This window comes from Pseudophryne corroboree, chromosome 4, assembly GCF_028390025.1.
Source record: "Pseudophryne corroboree isolate aPseCor3 chromosome 4, aPseCor3.hap2, whole genome shotgun sequence".
NCBI classification, from domain to species: domain Eukaryota; kingdom Metazoa; phylum Chordata; class Amphibia; order Anura; family Myobatrachidae; genus Pseudophryne; species Pseudophryne corroboree.
In genome coordinates this window covers 663,723,520-663,736,117 of record NC_086447.1, presented here as the reverse complement: position 1 = coordinate 663,736,117, position 12,598 = coordinate 663,723,520, and the positions used below count along the sequence as shown (strand labels likewise).

Genomic DNA, 12,598 nt, shown 5'->3' with positions numbered 1-12,598 from the left:
AGCGCTATTGGACACTCACAACCAGAGGTTGTTCTTGTGTCGGGAGAAAGTCCTGAAGCTTCAGGACAGGATTCGTTGCTTCCTTTCTCGTCCGCTAGTGTCGATACATTCGGCGATACAGGTGCTGGGCCTCATGGTATCAGCATTCGACATGGTGGAGTATGCTCAATTCCATTTTAGGCCCCTCCAGAGGCTGATTCTAGCCAAGTGGGACGGCCTGCCTCACCGGATCAGGTCTCAAATGATCTCGTTGACTCCGGAGGTCCGTCTGTCGCTGCTCTGGTGGCTCCAGGACCAACAGTTGTGCAGGGGCCGTCCCTTCTGGATATCCAACTGGGTCCTGTTGACAACAGATGCCAGTCTAAGAGGTTGGGGCGCGGTACTGGAGCAACACTCCCTTCAGGGTCGGTGGTCCAAGGAGGAGTCCCTCCTCTTAATCAACATTCTGGAATTGCGGGCGGTCTTCAATGCATTGAACCTAGCCCAGCATTTAATTCACAACCGTCCTGTTCAAGTGCAGTTGGACAACGCCACCACAGTGACTTACATAAACCATCCAGGCGTCACTCAAAGCTGTCTGGCAATGAAGGAAGTCTCACGGATTCTTCATTGGGCGGAACGCCATCTACCGGCCATATCGGCAATCTTCATTCCGGGAGTCCTGAATTGGGAAGCGGACTTTCTCAGTCGTCAGGACGTGCATGCCGGCGAGTGGGGCCTCCATCCAGAAGTATTTCAACTCCTAGTGGAAAAGTGGGATCTTCCAGACGTAGATCTGATGGCGTCTCGACACAATCACAAGGTTCCGGTCTTCGGAGCAAGGACAAGGGATCCTCAAGCAGCATTCGTGGATGCGCTGGCGGTGCCGTGGAGGTTTTGGCTGCCGTACGTGTTCCCTCCGGTGTCACTCCTGCCCAGGGTAATTCGGAAGTTCAAGCAAGAAAAAGGAATTCTGCTTCTCATAGCTCCAGCGTGGCCCAGACGGCACTGGTTCTCAGACCTGCAGGGCTTATCGTCTGAGCGCCCAGTTCTACTTCCACAACGCCCAGACCTCCTTGTTCAGGGCCCCTGTGTCTACCAGGACCTAGCCCGGCTGTCTTTGACGGCGTGGCTCTTGAAACTTCTGTCTTTGGGGCTAAGGGTTTTTCTAAAGATGTCATTAAAACTATGTTGCGGGCCCGGATACCGGCTTCTGCCCAGATTTACCATAGGGTCTGGCATTCCTACTTTGTTTGGTGCACATCTAACAATTATGACGCTTCCAAGTTTAGTACAGCCAAACTTTTACCTTTTCTGCAGGAGGGCCTGGATTTGGGCCTTCGTCTGGCCTCCCTCAAGGTTCATGTTTCTGCCTTGTCGGTGTGGTTTCAGAGAAAATTGCGACTTTATCCGATGTTCATACTTTTCACTCAGGGTGTGTTGCGTATCCAACCTCCCTATGTCCCGCCTGTGGCTCCTTGGGACTTGTCGGTGGTTTTGGAGGTGTTGCAGGAGCCTCCGTTTGAACCCCTTGGTTCAGCTTATCTTAAGTGGCTTTCCCTTAAGGTGGTGTTCTTGCTGGCTATTGCCTCTGCTAGAAGAGTGACGGATTTGGGTGCCCTTTCCTGTAGTTCCCGATATCTGATTTTTCACCGTGACCGGGCGGTACTTCGGACTCGTCCCGGTTATTTACCGAAGGTGGTTTCCTCGTTCCACCTTAATCAGGAAATTGTGGTTCCGGCCTTTGTCTCTCCTGAATTGTCTTCCAAAGAGTGGTCTTTGGATGTGGTACAGCCCATATTTATGTATCCGTATTTATGTGAAGAGAACTGCTTCTATTCGAAAATTTGATTCTCTCTTTGTTTTGTTTGGATTTCACAAACGTGGCTGGCCTGCTCACAAGCAGACTCTGGCCAGGTGGATTAGAATGGTGATTGCACATGCTTATGTGAAGGCTGGTCTGTCAGCTCCTGCTCACATTACGGCCCATTCTACTCGGTCTGTTGGACCTTCTTGGGCGGCCCAACGTGGTGCGACCCTTGACCAATTGTGCAAGGCGGCTACGTGGTCCTCCGTGAACACGTTCATAAGGTTTTATGCCTTTGATACTGCCGCTTCCCAGGATGCTTCCTTTGGACACCGGGTTCTTGTGCCCGCTACAGTGTGTCCCCTCCCATAAGGAACTGCTTTAGGACATCCCCATTGTCCATCCTTGTGGAGCCCAGTGTACCCCGCAGCAGAAAACGAGTTTTATGGTAAGAACTTACCGTTGTTAAAACTTTCTGCGAGGTACACTGGGCTCCACAAGGCGCCCACCCCTGACGCACTTAGCTTCTTCGGGTTGGTATGGCATTAGCCGCTGACACTTCTCCTGTCGTGAGAGTATGGTGTATGTGGCCACTAACCGTTGTCGTCTCTTTTCCTGCTACTGCATTGGGCTGGTTAACTAAAAACTGAGCTCCTGTGCAGGGAGGCGGGGTTATAGAGGTGGCGGCACTGTGCATTCTGGGAACAGTCAAAGCTTTGAGCCTGTTGGTGCCTCGGATCAAGATCCTACTCTACACCCCATTGTCCATCCTTGTGGAGCCCAGTGTACCTCGCAGAAAGAGTTAACAACGGTAAGTTCTTACCATAAAACTCGTTATGTATGTATATGTATGTGTGTATATGTATGTATGTGTATGTGTGTGTGTGTGTATATGTATATATATATATATATATATATGTGTGTGTGTGTATATATATATATATATATATATATATATATATATAGTGTGTGTGCTTCACATGATATACTATTTGGTATTTTTCTCTGTGTATTTTCAGTCACCCTATACCGCTTTAATCCTCTGTTCGTGTTCTGCGTTTGCTGTCACCTTACACAGAGGTTTTTTAGTCCGGTACTATGTGTGTCTGGCTATATTGTACTACTACGCCCTAAGGCTACGTTTCCAAGTAATGTCTGCTACACAGGGCGGGATTTCCGTGGACGCTCCTGCCTCATGCAGTGCTGACGCCACGGTTTTACCTGAGGAAAATATTTCAGCTGAGGGTCCAGGTATTGGGTGTTCTGCACCCCCTAGTCAGCATGCAGCATCTGTGGCACACCAAAACCCACCTTGGGCAGCTTTCTCTAATAAGCTGACCACGCTGGCAACAAGACTTACGCCCCCTGTGGGACCTCCTTTGCCATTACTGCCGCATATTGTCCCTGTAGTTAATCCTCCATGGGCGGATACTCTGTCAACTCGGTTACAGTAATTAAATCAGTCCTTGGTTAAACACCTAACCCTCGCCCTCCTAGGACCAAAGGGTCATCTAAGCGGATAATTTCTTCCTCACAATTCACTCATGGTTCGAATACTTCATCCGATGAAGATGGGGGATATACTGATCCATCAGACACTGATGCAGCTGATTCTGATAAGGAATCTATAACACAGGTTTATGTACCTGACCTAGTGGAGGCTATCACACTGATTCTTCAGATTGATGAGCCTCCAGATACCTCTAAGAAACCTGATAAGTTCAAACATCAGAAGGTTACTAAATTTAGTTTTACCACATTCTGAACATTCAGTTGACATACGTCAGGAATCCTGGGAGTCTCCACTAAAGATATTCTCCCTGTCTAAATAGATGCTAGCTCGTTGTCCCCTCGCTGTAGAGTTAAGTAAAAATTGGGAAACACCACCTCCGGTGGACTCGCATGTCGCACGTCTTGTGGTATCTTCTACTCTGCCTGTCACTAGAGACACTTCTCTGAACCGACGGATAAGCGTGTGGAGGGTTGTTTGAAGTCTATTTACACTCTTGCAGGTGTGGTACATAGACCTACTACAGCAGCTTCTTGGGCTACAAAAGCTATTGAAGCCTGGGTTCAAGAAGTTGAGACGGAGCTACATCTGTATTTTTCTGATAATACCAGACAGTGTCTTTCATATATTACCACAGCCTCTCATTACATTCAGGAGGTGGCTTCTGATGCTGGTGTGCAGGCGGCCAAAGCGTCTACTACGCCATTCTGGCTCACCGGATTCTGTGGTTGCGGTTCTGGTCTCTGGATCTGGACTTTTAAGGGAAACATCCTTTTTGGGCAAGATCTGAACAATATTGTTGCTGACTTAGCGTCTGCTAAAACTGCATGTCTGCCGAGTACTAATCCTTCGGTTCCGAAGGATAAGAGTAACACCTTTCGTTCCTTTCGACCTCCAAGTAAAGCAAATGGTCAGGCGTACCCAAAACAGGCTCGCACTTCCAAAACCTCTAAGCCCAAACCTAAACGGTCCTGGGCTGCCCGTCAGCCTGCTTCCAAACCAGACAAGCCTGCTGCATGACAGGGCGGGCTCCCCCTGGGGGACCCCACGGTGGGAGGCCGACTTCTGCGGTTCACCCAGGTATGGTTACAGACCACTTCAGACGCCTGGGTGAGGGAAGTCGTCACTCACGGATACGCCATCTCTTTCAAGAAACGTCCCCCTCGCCAGTTTTGCTCGACAAATCTCCCTTCAGATCTGTTGAAAGCATAAAACTCTACATTTGGTGGTACAATCCCTCCTGGACACGGGAGTGATTAGTGTTCACTCTAGCAGTGGGGCAGGGCGCCAGAGTGTGAGGGGCAGAAGTGCGCGTGCGCCGAAAGGGGTGTGACCATGCAAATAGGGGGCGTGATCAAACAGCGTCCAACAAGTGGGCGGTTCAGCCCACAGATGGGCGGCGTCTGCGGCCGGCGGCGTCAATCTTGAGGGCGTGCCCAGCACCAACCGAGGTGCTGGGCTTACCGCAAGCTCTCCCACAGCGTGAATGGATGCCGCGCGCATGCGCGCGGCATCTTTACACGCTGGGAGGGCAGAAAGCGGGCGGCTGTTTTAGCATGGCGCCGCAGAAAAGGCAGGGCGGGTTTTGCCCTTAAAAAATCGGGCAGGGCGCGACGCCCTGCTAAAACAGCCTAGAGTGAACACTAAGTGATAGTGCCGGTGCCTCAAGCTCTGAGAGGCAGAGGGTACTATTCAACTCTGTTCCTAGTTCTAAAACCGAATGGATCCTCCTGGCAACCTCAAGTCTTTGAACACGTTTGTGAAGGTATCCAAATTCTGTATGAAAACTCTTTGCTCTATTGTTCTGGCCTTGGAGCCCAAGGACCTTATGGTATCCCTGGTCATACAGGATGCTTACCTACATATACCTATTGCCATGTTGCATCAGCAATATCTACGGTTTGCTATTGGCAACCTACATTATCAGTTCCAGGCCTTGCCTTTTGGACTGACCACGGCTCCATGAATCTTCACCATGGAGGTCATGACGGCCCTTCTCCGCCGTCAGAGTATCAGGATCCTGCCGTATCTGGACTACTTATTGATCTTGGCGAACTCCCCGGAGGTTCTACTCCGTCATCTGGAACTGACTGTCCAATTCCTGCAAGCCCACGGGTGGCTCATCAACTGGAAGAAATCCTCACTGGTCCCTGCTCAGAGCATGGTGCACCTGGGGGTGTTACTGGACACACACAACCAACGGTTGTTCTGGTCTCCAGGAAGGTCCTGAAACTTCAGGACAAGATAAGATGCTTCCTATCTCGCCCACGTGTGTCGATACACTCGGCGATGCAAGTACTAGGCCTCGAAATGGTAGAGTACACTCAAATTCATTCTCGCCCTCTGCAGCGATTAATACTTTCCAAGTGGGACGGCCTACCTCACCGGATAAGGTCTCACATAATTTCCTTGACTTCGGAAGTTCGTGCATGTCTGAGCTGGTGTCTCCAGGACCAACGATTGAGCAGGGGTCGTCCCTTCTGGATCTCCAACTGGGTCCTCCTAACGACGGATGCCAGTCTGCGGGGTTGGGGTGCAGTGTTGGAGCAACACTCTCTTCAGGGTCGGTGGACCAGAGAGGAATCTCTCCTTCCGATGAATATTCTGGAGTTGCGGGCAGTGTTCAATGCTCTGAAACTGGCCCTGCCTCTGGTACAGAACAGGCCTGTTCAAGTACAATCAGACAAGGCCACCACGGTGGCATACATAGATCATCAAGGCGTCACTCGATGCTGCATGGCGATGATGGAAGTGTCAAAGATTCTTCTATGGGCGGAACGCCGTCTGCCAGCCATATCGGCAGTGTTCGTACCGGGGGTCCTCAACTGGGAAGCGGACATCCTCCGTCGTCAGGATGTACACGCCGGAAAGTGGAGCCTTCACCCGGAAGTCTTTCAACTCCTAGTGGACAAGTGGGGCCTACCAGATGTAGAGCTGATGGCGTCTCGACACAATCACAAGGTTCCGGTCTTTGGAGCAAGGACAAGGGATCCTCAAGCAGCGTTCGTGGACGCACTGGCAATTCCATGGAACTTTTGGCTGCCGTATGTGTTCCCTCCGGTGTCACTCCCTCCCAGGGTAATAAGGAAGTTCAAGCAAGAAGGAGGATTACTAATTTTAATCACTCTAGCGTGGCCCGGACGGCATTGGTTCTCAGACCTGCAGGGTCTCTCGACAAAGCGTCCTCTTCTACTTCCACAACGCCCAGAACTCCTCGTTCAGGGCCCTTGTGTCTACCAGGATCTGGCTCGACTGGCTTTGACAGCGTGGGCCAAAGGATTTTCTGAGGCGGTCATTCAAACTATGTTGAAAGCCCGTATTCAGGCTTCGGCTCGGATTTATTATAGGGTCTGGAATTCTTTACTTCTTACTTCACCTGGTGTGTGGCTAAGAATTATGATGCATACAAGTTCAGTACTGCCAAACTTTTGGCTTTTCTGCAACAGGGCCTGGACTTAGACCTTCGTCTGGCCTCCCTCAAGGTTCATATTTCAGCCTTGTCGAATGGTTTCAGAGAAAAATTGCGGCTCTGCCTGACGTTCATACTTTCACTTAGGGTGTTTTACGGATTCAACCTCCCTATGTCCCTTCTGTGGCTCCTCGGGATTTGTCGTTTTGTTCTGGATGCCCTACAAGAGTCTCCGTTTGAACCTCTTGAGTCTGTGGACCTTAAATGGCTTACACTTAAGGTCTTATTTTTGCTGTCTATTGCCTCTGCTGTAAGGGTTCAAGACTTGGGTGCCTTATCCTATCGGTCACCCTATCTGGTTTCTCACTGTGACCGTGCGGTTCTTAGAACTCGCCCTGGTTATCTGCCTAAGGTTGTGTCGTCTTTCCACCTTAACCAAGAGATTATCGTTCCGGCCTTTTATCTCTCCTGGTTTTTCCTCCAAACAGTCTTTGTATGTGGTACAGGCTCTCCGTATATATGTGAAGAGAACCGCCTCTCTTAGGAGATCTGATTCTCTTTGTCCTTCTTGGTTTTCACAAACGTGGCTGGCCTGTGAATAAGCAGGCCTTGGCCAGATGGATTAGAATGGTGATTGCAGGAGCTTTTGTACCGGCTGGACTTCCTGCTACTATAAAGGCCCATTCTACTCTGTCTGTTGGACCTTCTTGGGTGGCCCGCCATGGCGCATCCCTAGAACAATTATGCAAGGCGGCTATGTGGTCCTCAGTGAACACATTCATCAGGTTCTATGCCTTTGATACTTCCGTCTCTCAGGATGCTTCCTTGGGACGCCGGGTTCTTGTGCCCGCTACAGTGCGTCCGCTCCCATGAGGAACTGCTTTAGGATATCTCCGATGTTATTCCCTGTGGAATACCAGTGTACCCCGCTGCAGAATAGATTTATGGTAAGACTTACCACTGTTTAAATCTTTCTGCGAGGTACACTGGATTCCACAGGGCGCCCACCCTGACGCACTTAGCTTTATTGGGTTTGTATGGCATTAGCCGCTGGTATCTTCTCCTGTCGTGAGAATGTGGTTATCTGTGGCTACTAACTACTGTCGTCTTTTCCCTGCAACTGCATTGGACTGGTTAACAAAACTGAGCTCCAGTGCCTGGAGGCGGTGCCGTGCATCTTGGGAACAGTCAAAGCTTTAGCCTGTTGGTGCCTCTGATCAAGATCCAACTCTACACCCCGATGTTATTCCTTGTGGATTCCAGTGTACCTCGCAGAAAGAGATTTAACAATGGTAACTCTTACCATAAATCTCCTTTTTAGAGTAGTGGTTCAACAATTTTGAGAATTTTCCTAGATGGTAAATTACTAACTGCACCCTTAATGTATGTTGAAGATTGTGTCGATGCCTGTTTTAGAGCAGTTTGTGAATAGTATGGCTAGTGACCTATATGATTGCAAGCTGTCATGAACAGGGTCCTCTTCCTTTGTGTAGTCTTCCTTTCCTTTTTTTCTGTTGTCTTCTTCCCCTTGCATCAGTGGCTATAAACCTGCCTGCTGTGCCCATCAACTAGGATTAGCCAGTGCTGATTTTGTTGCTATTGTGTCTGTTATGGATTGCCTTGTTTATATTGCTTTGTGTCCTGCTATGTTCTGTTTTGTTTGAACTGTCATTTTGATGCACTTGACGTTGCTCTGTATATGCATTTTATAAGGTGCTGCGGACTCTTGTAGCAATCGATGAATAATAATTGCTGTAGCGGACAGTCTGGTATTTTTTTTTTTTTTTACTCATCATAAGGTTTCAAGATCAAGAATCATGTTCAAGATCAAGTAACTGTAACATGAGGAATTGTGTATGACAACAATTGCATCACTGTTGCAAAAAAACCCCCAGAACAACATGTATGTTGTTTCATAATGCCACCTAGCCGCTGACCAGGTCTCTGCAGAAATGTAAGACTTTACTGTAATCACAGCAATAATAAAAACCTGGTCTATGTGGTTGTATACTTCAGTGCTTGCAATTTCCAAATTAAATGACTTATGTGGTAGTTTCATCAGAGAACTTGTCACACTCACACAATCATTTGTGCGCTGAATCAATATCCATGTGACATTGCTGAGGCCCCTCATGACCAATATTTGTGATGCATTACTAATAACATGAGGCTCTTGTTCTTGCATTCGTAATATTGCTACATAGCACAACATGGCTGCCTCCACGGGGAGCTCTTTAATGATTATATTGTCCCTGACCCTGATTGATTCTAGAAACTGGCTTTATTCCCTACAAATTACTCTAGTAATGGAGGGTTTTTTTTTTTTTTCTTTCTTTCTTTCCAATTCATCTAATGATTTGTTTCCTTCTTCTTAGGGAAGCAATTGCATTGGGGAGCACAGATTTCACAGAGAATGACATAGAAAAGATTGTTGAAGAGCTTGGGAAGGAGTTCAAAGGAAATGCCTATCATCTCATGCACAAAAACTGCAACCACTTTTCCTCAGCTTTATCAGAGGTAAATTATTCTTCCAGAAGCAGTAATCCGTAAATCTTTCTGATTACTACTTATGTCATTTGTTATGTTGTCTATAAGTTATAAAATCTCCGTACCTTAATGTATTTGGTGACAGAAGTGTTTGCAGCTACAGATATTTGTCACCTGCAGATTCAAAAGCGTATAGCTTTATGACTATAGAGGCGACCACCAAACTTCATGCCGCAGAGAGACAAATCATGCAGGCCACCATGCTGACATTTAATCTAGTTATATTGTGCATACAAATGATGCTTAATATTGTAGGGTCCTATATACAGCCCAAAATAAAATTATAACCTATGCATTTGCTGAAACGTGAAAGTCCAGAGAATAAACCTGAGTTGCAACTTGTGGTGGGTTTTTATTTTTGCTACCTGGGCCTGATTCAGATGTGGTTGGAATTGCTATCGCTGCTGCTTAGCAGCAGAGATAGGATTAATATGTTATTGCAACAAGAAGTGTCACGCCTCCTGCTGTATTACTGATCTGAATTGCGTCTAAGGACACAGTATCTGATCATTTGTGACACCATTTAGCCAGCTGCGCAACCCATGGGGTCGCACAAGCCAGTTCATTAAAGACGGAGCTACCAAGAGGCCAGGGAATCTCTGTCTTTGGACGGAGATCCTGGCCTCATCCTTCCCCTGCAACGCTGGCCACGCGCCTCTATTTAAAAAAAAAAGAGGCCATCGCTGCCCCCTAACGTCATCAGACTGTCAATCACTGATGGTCTGATGCTGCCTTACGTCCGGCGTCGCAGACCCATACTGCAAATGTGTAGTACGGGTCTGGAGCATGCGCAAAGTACGGTACAACGAGACACAGTATAGCAATCGAAGATCCCAATGCTTGCAGCATTTTGCCTTCACTTTACTTTTATCTACAATCAAGGTGAGACCGCATTGTCTTTAAAGAGAATTACTGTGCCTTGTAGAACACCTATTTCTCTAACGTCCTAGTGGATGCTGGGGACTCCGAAAGGACCATGGGGAATAGCGGCTCCGCAGGAGACTGGGCACAAAAGTAAAAAGCTTTAGGACTACCTGGTGTGCACTGGCTCCTCCCCCTATGACCCTCCTCCAAGCCTCAGTTAGATTTTTGTGCCCGAACGAGACGGGTGCAGGCTAAGGGGCTCTCCTGAGCTGCTTAGTGTAAAAGTTTAAAGTAGGTTTTTTATTTTCAGTGAGACCTGCTGGCAACAGGCTCACTGCACCGAGGGACTAAGGGGAGAAGAAGCGAACTCACCTGCGTGCAGAGTGGATTGGGCTTCTTAGGCTACTGGACATTAGCTCCAGAGGGACGATCACAGGCCCAGCCATGGATGGGTCCCGGAGCCGCGCCGCCGGCCCCCTTACAGAGCCAGAAGAGTGAAGAGGTCCGGAAAATCGGCGGCAGAAGACTCCTGTCTTCAATAAGGTAGCGCACAGCACCGCAGCTGTGCGCCATTGCTCTCAGCACACTTCACACTCCGGTCACTGAGGGTGCAGGGCGCTGGGGGGGGCGCCCTGAGACGCAATAAAAAAACCTTTTTTTGGCAAAAAAAATACATCACATATAGCTCCTGGGCTATATGGATGCATTTAACCCCTGCCAATTTTTCCATTAAAAAGCGGGAGAAAGGCCGCCGAGAAGGGGGCGGAGCCTATCTCCTCAGCACACTGGCGCCATTTTTTCCTCACAGCTCCGTTGGAGGAAGGCTCCCTGACTCTCCCCTGCAGTCCTGCACTACAGAAACAGGGTAAAACAAGAGAGGGGGGGCACTAAATTGGCATATTAATATATACAGCAGCTATATTAGGGAAAAACACTTATATAAGGTTATCCCTGTATATATATATATATATAGCGCTCTGGTGTGTGCTGGCAAACTCTCCCTCTGTCTCCCCAAAGGGCTAGTGGGGTCCTGTCCTCTATCAGAGCATTCCCTGTGTGTGTGCTGTGTGTCGGTACGCTGTGTCGACATGTATGAGGAGGAAAATGGTGTGGAGGCGGAGCAATTGCCTGTGTTAGTGATGTCACCCCCTAGGGAGTCGACACCTGACTGGATGGTCTTATGGAAAGAATTACGTGATAGTGTCGGCACTTTACAAAAGACTGTTGACGACATGAGACAGCCGGCAAATCAGTTAATACCTGTACAGGCGTCTCAAACACCGTCAGGGGCTATAAAACGCCCGTTACCTCAGGTCGATACTGACACGGACACTGACTCCAGTGTCGACGGTGAGGAAACAAACGTATTTTCCAGTAGGGCCACACGTTACATGATCACGGCAATGAAGGAGGTTTTGAACATTTCTGATACTACAAGTACCACAAAAAAGGGTATTATATGGGGTGTGAAAAAACTACCCGTAGTTTTTCCAGAATCAGATGAATTAAATGAGGTGTGTGATGAAGCGTGGGTTTCCCCCGATAAAAAACTGCTAATTTCTAAAAAATTATTGGCATTATACCCTTTTCCGCCAGAGGTTAGGGCGCGTTGGGAAACACCCCCTAGAGTGGATAAGGCGCTCACACGCTTATCAAAACAAGTGGCGTTACCGTCTCCTGATACGGCCGCCCTCAAGGAACCAGCTGATAGGAAGCTGGAAAATATCCTAAAAAGTATATACACACATACTGGTATTATACTGCGACCAGCAATCGCCTCAGCCTGGATGTGCAGTGCTGGGGTGGCTTGGTCGGATTCCCTGGCTGAAAATATTGATACCCTGGACAGGGACAATATATTATTGACTATAGAGCATTTAAAGGATGCATTTCTATATATGCGTGATGCACAGAGGGATATTTGCACTCTGGCATCAAGAGTAAGTGCGATGTCCATTTCTGCCAGAAGAGGGTTATGGACGCGACAGTGGTCAGGTGATGCGGATTCCAAACGGCATATGGAAGTATTGCCGTATAAAGGGGAGGAGTTATTTGGGGTCGGTCTATCGGACCTGGTGGCCACGGCAACGGCTGGGAAATCCACCTTTTTACCCCAAGTCACCTCACAGCAGAAAAAGATACCGTCTTTTCAGGCTCAGTCCTTTCGTCCCCATAAGGGCAAGCGGGCAAAAGGCCACTCATATCTGCCCCGGGGCAGAGGAAGGGGAAAAAGACTGCAGCAGACAGCCTCTTCCCACGAACAGAAGCCCTCCCCCGCTTCTGCCAAGTCCTCAGCATGACGCTGGGGCCTTACAAGCGGACTCAGGCACGGTGGGGGCCCGTCTCAAGAATTTCAGCGCGCAGTGGGCTCACTCGCAAGTGGACCCCTGGATCCTGCAGGTAGTATCTCAGGGGTACAAATTGGAATTCGAGACGTCTCCCCCTCGCCGGTTCCTGAAGTCTGCTTTACCAACGTCTCCCC

General features: G+C 48.6%; 1 protein-coding gene across 1 annotated transcript in view; it reads left to right on the top strand.

The window, feature by feature from the left end:
* Positions 1–12,598, top strand: part of DESI2 (desumoylating isopeptidase 2) — a 279,466-nt gene that overhangs the window by 186,176 nt on the left and 80,692 nt on the right. Inside the window, exon 4 of the mRNA XM_063917815.1 lies at positions 9,081–9,222. Coding sequence (XP_063773885.1) covers positions 9,081–9,222 — 142 coding nt within the window. The remainder of the gene's footprint in view (positions 1–9,080; positions 9,223–12,598) is intronic.